Below are 14,998 nucleotides of genomic sequence, written 5' to 3' on the forward strand. Positions count from 1 at the left end.
TTCTACCATTACAGGCAGATTCTCTTACTGTGGAGGCACCACATAACAAATAACACCCTTGGAAGTTACTTGTGCTTTGAAATGGAGAGCTCAGTGAGTTTCTTAGACTTTCTCCACATGGTGAGGCTGCCCCCTAGTGTCAGTAAAGCATATTTACAAGGCTGGCAGGGTTTCCTAATGTATGAAGGTTCTAGAGGTGGGCTGATCAGCCTGAAAGACCAGCAAGTGGCACACAGTCTTCAAATACAGACAACCCATCATTTGCTTTACTTTGTGAGTGAGCAGCCTGGGGAAAGGTGGGCTAGTGTAACATAAATACAGGTGTATGTAATAGAAAATTTGGAAACTAGAAAAGAATGACAAATTTAAAAATGAATGGTAATCTTAACTTGGAGAAGAGGAACCACAGTTAGAGTTGCTGCATTTCCTCCCAGTCTTTTTCGGCATAGATGAACTCATACATGCAGTTTTGCATTTTGGATGGATTGGAATTATTTTTTTCTTTCTCTTCCCTCATTGACTTTTTGTACTATTAGTAGTTCTATGTAAACTGAAGTTTTAAGTAGACACTTGGTTCATATTAATGATTCACCATAATTGAGTTTTTTCAAATTGTTAAACATCTCTGGTTCCAGTTTGCCTTATTTCTGTTGATTTTCCAAAGATAGATACCTGGAAATGGAACTGCTGGGTCAGGCAGGAACATTTTTTTAAGTGGTTGGTCAGTTAGCTTTTAGAACATAAAATGTTAGCGAGAATTAAGGAAAGTGTAAGACAATTTTCTAGGGAAAACCACTAGAGCATTCAGGTATGACTGAATCAAATCCCTTATGATTATACAGTGGAAGTGAGAAATAGATTTAAGGGACTAGATCTGATAGATAGAGTGCCTGATGAACTATGGACTGAGGTTTGTGACATTGTACAGGAGACAGGGATCAAGACCATCCCCATGGAAAAGAAATGCAAAAAAGCAAAATGGCTGTCTGGGGAGGCCTTACAAATAGCTGTGAAAAGAAGAGAAGTGAAAAGCAAAGGAGAAAAGGAAAGATATAAGCATCTGAATGCAGATTTCCAAAGAATACCAAGGAGAGATAAGAAAGACTTCCTCAGCGATCAATGCAAAGAAATAGAGGAAAACAACAGAATGGGAAAGACTAGAGATCTCTTCAAGAAAATTAGAGATCCCAAGGGAACATTTCATACAAAGATGGGCTCGATAAAGGACAGAAATGGTATGGACCTAACAGAAGCAGAAGATATTAAGAAGAGGTGGCAAGAATACACAGAAGAACTGTACAAAAAAGATCTTCACGACCCAGATAATCACGGTGGTGTGATCACTGACCTAGAGCCAGACATCCTGGAATGTGAAGTCAAGTAGGCCTTAGAAAGCATCACTACGAACAAAGCTAGTGGAGGTGATGGAATTCCAGTGGAGCTATTTCAAATCCTGAAAGATGATGCTGTGAAAGTGCTGCACTCAATATGCCAGCAAATGTGGAAAACTCAGCAGTGGCCACAGGACTGGAAAAGGTCAGTTTTCATTCCAATCCCAAAGAAAGGCAATGCCAAAGAATGCTCAAACTATCACACAATTGCACTCATCTCACATGCTAGTAAAGTAATGCTCAAAATTCTCCAAGCCAGCCTTCAGCAATATGTGAACCGTGAACTTCCAGATATTCAAGCTGGTTTTAGAAAAGGCAGAGGAACCAGAGACCAAATTGCCAACATCCGCTGGATCATGGAGAAAGCAAGAGAGTTCCAGAAAAACATCTATTTCTGCTTTATTGACTATGCCAAAGCCTTTGACTGTGTGGATCACAACGAACTGTGGAAAATTCTGAAAGAGATGGGAATACCAGACCACCTGACCTGCCTCTTGAGAACCTATATGCAGGTCAGGAAGCAACAGTTAGAACTGGACATGGAACAACAGACTGGTTCCAAATAGGAAAAGGAGTACATCAATGCTGTATACTGTCACCCTGCTTATTTAACTTATATGCAGAGTACATCATGAGAAACACTGGGCTGGAAGAAGCACAAGCTGGAATCAAGATTGCCGGGAGAAATATCCATAACCTCAGATATGCAGATGATACCACCCTTATGGCAGAAAGTGAAGAGGAACTAAAAAGCCTCTTGATGAAAGTGAAAGTGGAGAGTGAAAAAGTTGGCTTAAAGCTCAACATTCAGAAAACGAAGATCATGGCATCTGGTCCCATCACTTCATGGGAAATAAAACAGTGTCAGACTTTATTTTGGGGGGCTCCAAAATCACTGCAAATGGTGACTGCAGCCATGAAATGAAAAGACGCTTACTCCTTGGAAGGAAAGTTATGACCAACCTAGATAGTATATTGAAAAGCAGAGACATTACTTTGCCAACAAAGGTCCGTCTAGTCAAGGCTATGGTTTTTCCAGTGGTCATCTATGGATGTGAGAGTTGGACTGTGAAGAAAGCTTAGTGCCGAAGAATTGATGCTTTTGAGCTGTGGTGTTGGAGAAGACTCTTGAGAGTCCCTTGGACTGCAAGGAGATCAACCAGTCCATTCTAAAGGAGATCAGTCCTGGGTGTTCTTTGGAAGGAATGATGCTAAAGCTGAAACTCCAGTACTTTGGCCACCTCATGCGAAGAGTTGACTCATTGGAAAAGACTTTGATACTGGGAGGGATTGGGGGCAGGAGGAAAAGGGGACGACAGAGGATGAGATGGCTGGATGGCATCACCGACTCAATGGACGTGAGTCTGAGTGAACTCCAGGAGTTGGTGATGGACAGGGAGGCCTGGCGTGCTGCGATTCACGGGGTCACAAAGAGTCGGACACGACTGAGTGATTGAACTGAACTGAAGACAATTCAGGATTATTTTCAGCAAGTAGGTAGATATTGGGGATTTTCTTCCCTTTGGTAATACCTTAGAGCAAAAAAGGAAGTCAAAGTCATTTCAGAACCCTTTCCTCCATAAGAGACTGTGGCTGCCAGAGTTGGGCATAGGCATTGGGAATTAATTTCTGAACTACAAATGAAATTGCCAAAAGACTTTGCAGCAGAATCAGATGAAGATGGTCTGAGAAAGTGAAGCCCTCTGAGGGGCCACACATGTCCTGTGGTCTTACTTTGTCAGTGCTCCACTCCCAACTCCCTCCCAGACCTCCCCTTGGGTTAAAGGCCTGGTAGGGCTGTGGTCCTGTTGATTGCTGAGAAGTCATGGTGAGAGATGGCAGTCTCTATGAGTGAGTGAACCATATGGCGGTGTTACTGCAGCTCCTTACCCTTCTCTCCATGCACCAATCACCTGGTAAACAACAGGGCTGACCTCAGGGTTGCAAGAGTGGCCAGGGAGGCCCTCTTTGTCACTCATACTATCTGTTGTTGAGTCAGCTGGCAGCATGAGTGGGCTGTGTGCAGTACTCTGGCATCCAGACATGAACTCCATTTCCAAGCCTACTTTGAGATCCCTCACCCACACCATTCTATTACCACCTTCCAGTTCTCTCTTCAGGATCTACCCCCATCCAGGTGGCCTCACTCATTAGATAGAGCCTCCCTCATTTCCTCTGTTTTCCATGCTCACCATCACACTCTAAGTCCACTGGAGGCCTCACATGTGATGTGTGACTTAGGCAGGTTGTCAGATACTCTGAACTTCTGTCTTCACTTGTAGGGTGGGAATGGTAATGAGCCCACAGTATGCGAAAATGAGGACATGATGCAGAGGGCCTGGTGCTTGACGGTCGGTCACCCATGGAATGTTAGCTGTTTCTTGGAGTTGGGTGGCCTGGAGCCTGCACATAGCAGAGATTTGGGGCAGACGATGAGCCCTTCTTGTAACATTGCCCATCTTGTCACTCGACTCTCCAAGCTGTACAGGTGAGTGAGGTTACCTGTTCTCTTTCCAGGTGGCTCTGGACTTGTGGGAAGACTTCAGCCTCTGCAGGGAACGGCAGAGAGAATGGGTCATCCAGAAGATCCACGAGTCCCAGTTCATCATCGTGGTGTGTTCCAAAGGCATGAAATACTTCGTGGACAAGAAGAACTACAAGCACAAAGGAGGCGGCCGAGGCTCGGGGAAAGGGGAGCTTTTCCTGGTGGCAGTGTCTGCCATCGCCGAGAAGCTCCACCAGGCCAAACAGAGCTCATCCACGGCGCTCAGCAAGTTCATCGCCGTCTACTTCGATTATTCCTGTGAAGGAGACGTTCCCGGCGTCCTGGACCTGAGCACCAAGTACAAACTCATGGACCATCTGCCCCAGCTCTGCTCCCACCTGCACTCCCAGGACCGCAGTCTGCCAGAGCCCGGGCTGCAGCCGGGACGGGTTAGCCGAAGGAACTACTTCCGGAGCAAGTCGGGCCGCTCTCTGTACGTCGCCATTTGCAACATGCACCAGTTTATCGATGAGGAGCCTGACTGGTTTGAGAAGCAGTTCTCTCCTTTGCATCCGCCTCCTCTCCGCTACCGAGAGCCGGTCTTGGAGAAGTTTGACTCGGGCTTGGTTTTAAACGAAGTCCTCTGCAAGCCAGGGCCCGAGAATGAATTCAGCCTCAAGGCCGAGTCGGCGGGCCCTGGGACACCTGCCGACTCGCACTCTGAGGGCCCGCAGTTCGGGCCTGACGAAGACGTGGAGGCTGGACCCGTTGTTGCAGGCGCCAGTGCCGTTCTGCGGCCCCTGCTGCATGCGGGTAAAGCTGCTGGGCCCTCGGACATGCCGCGGGACTCGGGCATCTATGACTCGTCTGTGCCCTCGTCTGAGCTGTCCCTGCCCCTGATGGAAGGGCTCTCCGCAGATCAGACGGAGACGTCTTCGCTGACGGAGAGCGTGTCGTCCTCCTCAGGCCTGGGTGAGGCGCGGGGAGCGGGAAGCTGGTGGTTCGGTGGGTTGGGTTCCTGATGCAGGCCACAGCCTTGCTCTAGGATTCCAGAATCCAGGAGAAGCTTTTTGCTAATTTTGCTGCAGTTTTGTCAGTCGAACGTTATGGGAAGTAACAAAACTACATTGGTAGCCTCCCAGGTAATGGGACTGTTCAGGTGTGTGAGCTACAGAAATACTGATAAGAAATTATGGTGAGCTGCCTGGTACCATGTTATGTAACATACAGTATGTGCATTAGCTCGCCTTTCTAAACTGAAAACGTGTAGATACTGAAACACATTGGGTCCCAAGTGTGTTGGATGAGTGTCTGTGGACCTGTAGATTTGTAGAGTTCACCACTCCCCACCTTGCCAATATCTTTAAAGCCACATGTATTGACCCAGGAGTTCATGCGGCATAGTATTCTCTCCATTCTAGCTCAACACAGGCTCTGGTAGAAGGGCCTGCTTCCCCAGGGAGCCCCCCACAGGATGCTGTCTGGAGCTGCTCTTACTGTGCCTATAACCCTTTGGAGTCCATGCATGCATACCTGGCCCCTCAGCTGAGGGAACTGGAATCTGGTGGCAGGATGAGAATGCCCAGCCTTGAGCCGGTGGGGATGCCTACCTCACTTGTGCAAAGTGCATGGTGCAAACCCAGATCCAGCCTCATTCTGGCCTGAGCACCCAGGAGTAACATGCGACTCTGCCCTCTCTTCTTTTCTTAGGTGAGGAAGACCCTCCTGCCCTTCCTTCCAAGCTCCTTGCCTCAGGGGCGTGCAAAGCAGAACCTGGTTGCTGCAGCTACACTGGTGAACTCCACACGGTCGCCCCTTTGTAACAGAATGGAAGAGTCTAAGCATTGCCACTTTAGCTGCCGCCTCTCTCTGGTTCCCCAGCTCATCTCTCTGGGTATGTGGCCCACTTGGAGCTGAGGTCTCTTACAAGGATATTCAGAGCGAAATCCTGGCCAGTACTTGCTCTCCTTGCCTCTCTATTCTCTACCAAATATATTGGCAGAGTCTCCAGTTCTCTGAAACCATGTGGAACTGTGAAAGTCATGTCCATAATGTCTGACAACAGCTTGCCATGTTAGGTCAGACTTTGGACTAGAGCCAATTCTGGGAGGTAGGGAAGAAACAGGAAAATACCCGCACTGATCATTCAGACTTAATTTATCTGTGCAAACTTTGCCAGTTAGCTATTGGCTGCTTTGATTTGAAATGCTTTGTGGAAAAAGCACTTTTGATGCCACTACAGCCACAGAAGTCAAGTGCCAGTCTCTATGGAATCCATGTAGTTAAAGATAATGCCTCTTTCCATTGTTGGTATGGAATTTACAGTGCCATTTACAATGCCATGGGTGTTTAAAAAAAAAGCTCTGGAGTCAGAGGTCAAGAAGGTAACTGAATATACAGTCATTTTTCATAAAAATGAGTCTTATATATTAGTGGGGGACATGTCTGGCCAAGGAGGGGGCTTCAGGGCCAGGCCAATGACCATCTAGACCATTCTTTCTGAGATGGGTTGGTCAATTTGCAGAGGGCACTGGGGCCACATCTTGATCTGAGTAGGCATCACGCAGGGGCCAGGTCTGCCCACCAAGTTTCCCTGGCTTATACTTGTTGAATCTCAGATGTTGGTGCCTAAATGTTTATTTTTAAGAAACTGATACCTAACTGGGCTGTATTCACCAAAGTTGTAATTTGTGTTTTGGTTGACCTCTAGTCTAAAGCTCTGAACAGAAAATTAGGGATGAGAATCCACTGACAAAACAGCAGTATGTGGAGGTGGTAGCCAGTTAATCTGCTGAACTTGTTTTGCCTAATGACAAACCTCTTTTTAAGAAGGTGAAAAGGAAGGTATTGTTACAAAGATGAATGTGCTCTTTAAGTATTGTCTAGAGAAGACATGGGACCTGAAATCATTAAATTCTTGAATCTTAAAGTACTTCCCTCACAACCCTAGCCTGTGAATAAGGTTTCATTTTCTTTTTGTTTGACTTACCCAATTAAAAATTTCTCTCTTATACTTCACTCTACCAAAAATAGGCATTGAGAGCTTAAGAGGAAAGAATTTGCTTTAAAAGGGAGAAGTAATATGTTCTGTTTTTATGAGTGACTTCTGTACAGAATTTTTATTTCCAAAGGGAAAATAGTTGTTCCTTTTCCCTCTCCATGACCTTAAGGGGGAGTGAATATCTTTTTCTACCTTTTTCATAAATGCTGTTGGATTTTGGCACCAATACCAGGGACCCTGATTTTCACTCCTTCACAAAATAGGACCAATATTGACGGGGGGGCGGACACTGAGAAGCATCCTAAGGTGGGGTGTGGGGAAGTGGGGAGGGGAGGACTTTTCCTTCGAGGTTCACGCCCAGCAGGTGGGGAAGCGAAGGCTTGCACCCTTGCTGGAAAGAAGAGGTTTGTGTGTATCTTTGATGCAAATACCACACTGCCTGCTCTGTAAAGGCAGCTGGCAGCTTCTTGGGAGAAGAACATGCTCGTCTGTTCTCTGGCATCGAGTTTCCTGCAGCTGCTCTGAGGGAGAGACAAGTGGGCTGCAGAACTGTCTCCCCTGTAAGACCAAGCATCTTGTTGGAGGAGGGATGTTCCATGCTGTCACTGTGGAATCCAAGATGAACATAGTTTCTGGCCTCCCGTGAATGTCCTGCCATTCCATTGTCGGCATCCATTCTGTGAAGGAGATGGGGCAGTCTTATTAATGTATGAAAATGCACTTGGAAACATTTTCAGAGTGATTTCTTACTGAAGTCAAGAAATGGTGCATGCCCCAGAGGTGCCATTAGGAGCTGCCTTAGGATAGATGTTCAGCTTTGTATGTGAAACAAGGCATCTCTGAGAAACTGGCCCCAGTAACAGAGTGAAAGACCAGAGAAGAAGCATCAGCTGAGCTCCATGAGCATGGGCAGAGAGCTTGCTAAGTAAACTCACTGTGAAAATGGAAAGGAAAAACTGCTTGGCCAAAAATCAAGTGATGCTTTAGTGTGAATTTAGGGTTTAGGTACTTATTTTGAAATACTAAAGATTGTGATGTTCAGCAAAATCAAACTTTTGTACCAAGTAATGAAAAGGACAGTGTGAATGCCCAGCTCTGAATAGTTGAGAAGTCCAGCTTTTCTAGTGTTGTCTTATTACTTTCACTTTTTTTTTTTTTTTAAACCCTCCCCATCTCATGCTGGAAGTGGGAATGGTTGCTGTATAGATTAATGCAAAACGTTTTATGCAGAGGTGCTTTTGACTCACGAATGGTCCTGGATGGTGGAAATGATAGGACAGAATTCAGATAAAGGTTCAGAAGTCACAGGCTTTCAGATGCTGGGGAACCAAGAATTCGAATATGGGATTGAACTCAATGAAGGGCCTTTATTCCTAGAGTAAAAGGCTCTGTAGCTCAGATAGGTGGTATCCTCTGTACCAGAGACCAGAGGTAGGTCCTGGCTTCCTTCAGCTAACTGGGAAGAGCAGGTAGTTGAAATGAGGGAGCCAGTTGTTTATCTCGACTCACCGATGCACTACACGTCTGACACACATGACACCTAGCATTTGGCACAGTCTCCTTTTCTTAGAGCATGACCAGGTGGGTGAAGGCCCAGGCAAAGGTGTGTTCTTCTCTGAGATGAGCTACAAGCAGTAGGGACTGCCTGGATGGGCCCAGCCCAGTCATACAGGGGCAGGAGTCTTTTGGAGAACTGAGGCCTGGGCCTGTGAGGGACGTTGATCTCCAGATGATCAGAAGTCATCCAGGCCCACGTCCCAGGACTTCAGTGAGTGACCTAGCCAGGTAACAGAATTTTGAGCCCAATGTGAGAGAGGCCATAAAAGTCATGAAACAAAGAGTTTTTGGTTGACACAATAATAATTGAGATAGTCCCAGATCAGAAGTTCAGAGTTGAGTTGTCTTTTCCTTTAAAAGAAGCAAAGGAAGAAAAAAGCTTTTTTTTTTTTTTTTTTAAATTCCTGGTGAAGAAATGACACACTTTCCTCCCTAAAGAGAGAAAACTCTGCAGTCCGCAACCAGCTCAACACTAAGTGGGTTCTCTTAAGGAGAGAGGAATTACCCTGTCTTTATTGGAGAGAGGTGGACAATGGCAATGAGAAGATTATGAGCCTTTTCTAGTTGATATTGTTGGGAAAGAGTCTGTTCTTATTTAACAAATGCTGTTCCTTCAGGAGGCCCCCCTGTAGCAAGTGTAGTGATAAATAAGGTATGGTGACAAACCCTTCTTGGGCTCAGAGAGACAGTGGGGCCTGGTGGAGACTGTGGCCAGCAGACACCCTTGTGCTGTACTACAGGGAGCAGCCACTCCAGCCAGTTGTGACCATATAGTGTTTCCTGATTGTCCCATTTTTCAAGAGAAACTGGGAATCTGGGAGTTTTACATGAAAAAAATCTGATTATTTTTTTTAGTATGGGCAATAAAATTCTTAATTGAATTCAGGAAACCCATGGGTGGACCTGATTTGGCCCACTAGCTATCAGTTTGCCACATCTGCTTTAGAAAATTTGAAAAGAAAGGCATCCATGGTAATTACATATGTCTGGTGCCACAAGAAAATACTCTTGCTAAATGCAGCCAGAAGTTAGATTACTTTTTTTTTTTTTTTTTTTTACCCATTGCTTCCCTAAAGAAATTTGCTATGATTGTGAATACATTTGAGATCTTTTGATTGCTTCTTCATACTTCATATGTTTTAAGAAAAAGGCAAAGCAATTGTTAATTTCAAAATCAGATTTCTCCTCACTTAAAAAATGTGACACTTGGAATAGTTTCATTTAAATTCCACACCTTAAAGGTCCTTATTTATAGTTTTAACTCTTGGCTTAATCACTTTTTTAGATGAATTAAATCACTTTTTTAATGCTGAGCTTAGGCCAAGCCCTAATGAGGAAAGCAGACATTGTGGAGAGCAGGGCAAGGAGTCCTGAGTATCCACTAGAGCCAGGCATTTGCTCCGTCTTCAGTTTTAAATAACTTGTGAATTGATCTGTTTTGGAGATTTGTGACAGAATACGGAGATACCAGTCAGGAGTCCTCATGGAGTTGGGTCATCCTTGCTATATCACCTCCTTTCCAGGTTTAGGGTTAAAATAAACAGAAGGAGATCACAGACTGTAAGCCAATAGCTTTCATGCTGATAGCAGAGCTTTGGGGGTGAGAGAAAGTTTGGATTATCTGGCAGGTGCCCATCTAGTGTCAAACAGAAAGGGTTGTGCATGAATTATTTCAGTCATTTGGCTGTGGATGTGATTCTGGATTTTCAGCGAAGGAGCTTCTGTAACCTCCCCTGCTGATCAGATAGTTCTTTGTACATCTTCCTTATAGAAATTCAAACCAGCCTTCTTTTGTTCAGCGTGTAGTGGAAAAAGAACAGCTGCTCACCTTCCATGTATTTGAAAACCACAGTGAAATCATCCCTCTAGTATTTTTATTCCGGTGATAAATAATCCCACCCCTACTCATTCTTCACAGCTCTTGTTTTCCAGGGGCTTAATAATTTTCACTGCCCTTCTGTTTCTCAGCTTCACACTCAGTTTAGTTGCCCAAATAGAATGTGCTGCCTTATTCACATTGGTGCCTTGTGAAAGCCAAGCTCAGGATGGGGATTAACAGAAATTCTTACGTACCCAGCTTCTTTTACTGTTTAGAAGTATAAAGACGCTTTTTAAAAAGTGGTATATCACCTGTGTTCATTTTGAAGGTTGCTTACTACATTTTTTTTCTCAGCAGTAGTCCTCTATCATATGTGGGTTTGTTATTTTTTTCCCTTGTGTGTTCAAACACTTGGTGCTTATTCTTGATGTGTCTGATGTCATTCCTGGGCTGCTTCAAGATACCCTTCAAGACCAGCTCTTACTATCTGAGTGGCAACCACCCCTCCCTTCCAATTTTGGATTCTATTTTTATATATCTGTATATGTCACCTTTAATTCATGACTCATAGTATTATTAAATGGTGCAGACTTTAGCCACAGACAAGATAGCAGTTGCTAAGGGCTAATTTGCTAAGAGGTCGAGTGAGGCCCCTTTGGGCAGTTGCCTTCCCTCCTGCTCTTCGACTCCTCTCCAAAATTCAGTGAGGACCACAGACTCTGCAAGGAACATGTCCGTGTTGTAAAGGGCTGGAGCCATGGCTCCAGGTCGACCAAGCACTGTGGTTTGTACAAGCAGATGCCTGACAAAAGCAAACCATTATGACTGTGTATCTGATGTTTTTATCAAAGAAAATTTCAGTGGAGAAGATTCAAAGAAGCTATCTTCTGTTTGTATGTGACAAAGACAAAGTTGGCCGCTCCTGTCATTAGCCAAAAAATAATTACCGTTGGATGACGCTAATGTGTAAGCATGTTATTTTTAATAAGTGGTTATTTTCTGTCTCAAGAAAAAGATGTAGTGAGTCTGGAGAGAGCAAAAGCTTTTGTAAAAACCAAATGTATTCATTTAGAGAGTAGATGACTTTTATTTTCACTGTTTTGTTTTTCACTGCAGAAGCTCCCTGTTTGTCTGGGGGGAAAGCCTGTGGAACAGTGGTTATTGCCATTGTCTTTGTTTCATCTTTAAGTTTCTCCTTTGTGAGGTTTGGTGGAATAGTGAGCACTGACCAGCAGACTGTAGCAGCATGCTGTGTTTTTACATTGAAGATGTTACTGTCTTATTTGATTTGTACATAACTGTAAATAGGTGATAGTGTCCACAGGCGACATCTGCAGAATGTTGTTTTTGTACCCTAGCATCTCTGCATCAAATAAAATGTTTTGTTCTAAGATTGTGGTGGCTCATTATTCTAGGTCATGTTTTCTGTTTCCTGAATAGCTGGGGTTCCTAGCACAATTTTCTGTGGGCCCTTATTCTGAGAGGGAGAGAGATTACCCAGGGTGAGTAGGCCAGGATGGCTGGTCTGTCTTATACTTGCAGGAAAAGGAACCTGCTGCCCTTGATCGTTTACTCCACCCTCCGTCGGTCAGATGCCTGTTGTCTCATCGGTGTCGGGAACCGGGGCAGGGACACTTACCTCAAGGAGAAATATGACTCTCAGAACAATGGACTTTCTTTGAAGAAATTGGAAAAGAAGTTGATGGATGCTGAAATTTGGGAGCCACAAATTTCCTGTCATTCAGAAAGAAAAAGGTGCCTGTTCATTCTTCTGATGTGAGATGTCTCATCTTCTGTGTGCCATGTGCTCTGAGTTACATCCCTGGTTTATGTCAACTTTGGGGCCTCATTTTTGAGATTCTGACACCCAGAAATGGGGTAGCTTTGCTGAGGGCACAAACAAGAAGTCAGCAACATTGGGATTCGTACATCTGATTGAATCATCCTCATTCCTAACCAATGGGCTGTACTGTCTCTCAACATAATTTCTAAGAAGAAAAAACCTTGAGTAGCAAGTTATGGCGAGTTGGTTCCCTCCTTAGTCCACATATTGAGAGTACAGCTGGTTCAGAGGTTAAGCAGACGGATCTAAAAGGACTCTATTGGAAGGATTTCATTAGGCAGATGCTGCAGAATACCTCTTTCCTGTTAGTGGTGAGAAAATCCTCTTTGGACAGCATGAGAAGCCCTAATTTTTACCATGGTATTAGAAAGCAAGAGTCCATTTTTATATCTGCTTTGGGTTCATACAGTTGCCAACATCTGTGGGACCTCACCACTGGTTTTATTTACTTTGTTTTAGAAATGCAAACTTTAGGTAGCAAAGACCAGCTTCCCTTTGCAGGCTTTAATTAGGAAACACTTAATTTAGGTTTAGTTGAATAAGAGGCTACAAGCAATAAGCAGGTAGATGAGGAAGGAGATGTAAATTATACCTTCACTGTCTCAGGCATGGGTGTCCCTGGTGGCACAGTGGTAAAAAATCCACCTGCCAATGCAGGAGACGGGTTCGATCCCTGGGTTGGGAAGAACCCCTGAAGGAGGAAATGGCAACCCACTGCAGTATTCTTGCCTGGAGAATCCCATAAACAGAGGAGCCTGGCGGGCTACAGTCCATGGAGTCGCAAAGAATCAGACATGACTGAGCGTGCATGCACGTCTTGGGCATAGTGAGCCCTTAATAAAGGACTCAATAAAGATATTTTCCTCCCCTACCCGCTACCCTGTCTTCTCAGTTGAGAAACAAAATCAGAAGTGGTTCAAGAATAGTGGAGATAGAATGAAGGGCAGGACAGACAGAAACAAGGTGTAAGGCCTTTTGCAAGGAGATAAAATTCAAATGGGGTCTTTGAGATTAAGGAAAAATAATGCAAGATCACTAGGCTTGGCTCCCTGGCCTCTTTCTAGAGGGTTTTTACACCATCTTTCACATTTATAGGTAATAAAATCTTTTTACAATATTTATTTGAAAGCCTAAAATATGTATTGGAGATGCAGTAATGAATAAGGTATACATGATCCCTGCCATCTCGCTTCTACCTCATTCTCAGTATGGGACTATGGGCAAACCACCTAATCGTTCTGAGCCTCAGTTGTTTGATCTGCAAGATGGGACTGATACCTGCCACATTAGGTTATTGTGAGACTTAAATGAACTGGGGTTTATAAAGCACCCACAGCCACACTTGGCAAGTTCTAGCCGTGTGGTTGGAGAAGGCAATGCACCCCACTCCAGTACTCTTGCCTGGAGAATCCCAGGGACGGGGGAGCCTGGTGGGCTGCCGTCTATGGGGTCGCACAGAGCCGGACACGACTGAAGCGACTTAGCAGCAGCAGTAGCCGTGTGGTAAATAGTGGCTCTTATTCTGTGGAAGAGCAGGTTTTGGACTACTTGTGGGCCCTATGGATATGGGTAGAAGATAGGAGCTTCAGCCCAGGAGGTAAAGCGCAGCACCTTTGTTAGGTGCTGTGTTAAATCATCTCTTTGCCTAAGAGAAGAGGGTGGGTTTACATGTGACTGTTGTGGAAGGCAGGCACGGGGCTTGTGGAGGGGGCGGTGCTCCTCACAAAATCAAACTAAGGCAGGATTCTTAAAAGTTGACTGTACATAGCCTGTAACAGTTGACTGGGTTCTCAGATCTGCCTACGTCCCATTTACCAGGCTCATTTTCCCCTGATCATCTGTCAGCTCTGACAGAGATACAGACATTTTTCTGAACTTGTTGCTTTAAGGTCCCTGTGCTGGATTACCACACTCTGCTCTGGCTGTGAACAAAAGCAGTGATTGTTTCTCTAACCGACGGCCAATTCATGGTCGGGGGAATTTCCCAAGTTTTAGAAGCTGGAGGGGACGCAGAGACCAAGTAATGGTCCTCAGGTTGAAGACTGCTCTTCCTCATCTCGCTGGTTAAAACATTCCAGGGAATGGGACAGGTGGCAGCTCCCAGATAAAGCATGGATGTTTCTCACCAGGCTGGGCAAGGCCAGGCCAGGCAGGACTCAGCAGAGAAAGGCCGAAGCATGACTGGTGACAGAAGGCAAAAATAAGCAGGACCTGCCTTTGGATTATGGGGTCGCACAGAGTCGGACATGACTGAAGCTACTTAGCAGCAGCAGCCTTTGGTTTATGTACCTGAAGTTTGAGGTACTTGAAGATCCTGCACACAGTTATATAATTGTGCATTCTTGATGAGATTTTTTAATCATTGTGATTAAAGTGGGGCTTTGGTTTCAGGTACCCGGGACTTAGATCTCAGTCTGCCACTTTTGGGGGGACTCTTAAGCAGGTCACTTGAGCCAATCACGACTGTTTCTGCTGCTGCTGCTGCTGCTGCTAAGTCACGTCAGTTGTGTCCGACTCTGTGCGACCCCATAGACGGCAGCCCACCAGGCTGCGCCGTCCCTGGGATTCCCCAGGCAAGAACACTGGAGTGGGTTGCCATTTCCTTCTCCAATGCATGAAAGTGAAAAGTGAAAGTGAAGTCGCTCAGTCGTGTCCGACTCTCAGCGACCCCAGGGACTGCAGCCCACCAGGCTCCTCCGTCCATGGGATTTTCCAGGCAAGAGTACTGGAGTGGGGTGCCATTGCCTTCTCCACGACTGTTTATACATCTGGGAAATAAGTAATAGCTCAGTACCAAATGGGGCTGAGGTGAGGCTTGACTGTGAGCCCAAGCAGAGTTATGGTCACAGAAGCCAGTACACAGCCCCCTTGCCTTTGGGGATGTGGTCATCTGGGGCAGGTT

General features: G+C 45.2%; 1 protein-coding gene across 1 annotated transcript in view; it reads left to right on the plus strand.

Annotated features, from left to right (window-relative positions):
- Positions 1–11,644, plus strand: part of IL17RD (interleukin 17 receptor D) — a 68,493-nt gene extending 56,849 nt beyond the window's left edge. The window contains exons 12-13 of the mRNA XM_070776452.1: positions 3,909–4,848; positions 5,587–11,644. Of these exons, the coding sequence (XP_070632553.1) occupies positions 3,909–4,848; positions 5,587–5,699 (1,053 nt within the window). The 3' untranslated portion in view covers positions 5,700–11,644. The remainder of the gene's footprint in view (positions 1–3,908; positions 4,849–5,586) is intronic.
- Positions 11,645–14,998: the final 3,354 nt, after the last annotated feature.

This window comes from Bos indicus, chromosome 22 (genome assembly GCF_029378745.1).
Source record: "Bos indicus isolate NIAB-ARS_2022 breed Sahiwal x Tharparkar chromosome 22, NIAB-ARS_B.indTharparkar_mat_pri_1.0, whole genome shotgun sequence".
Taxonomy (NCBI): domain Eukaryota; kingdom Metazoa; phylum Chordata; class Mammalia; order Artiodactyla; family Bovidae; genus Bos; species Bos indicus.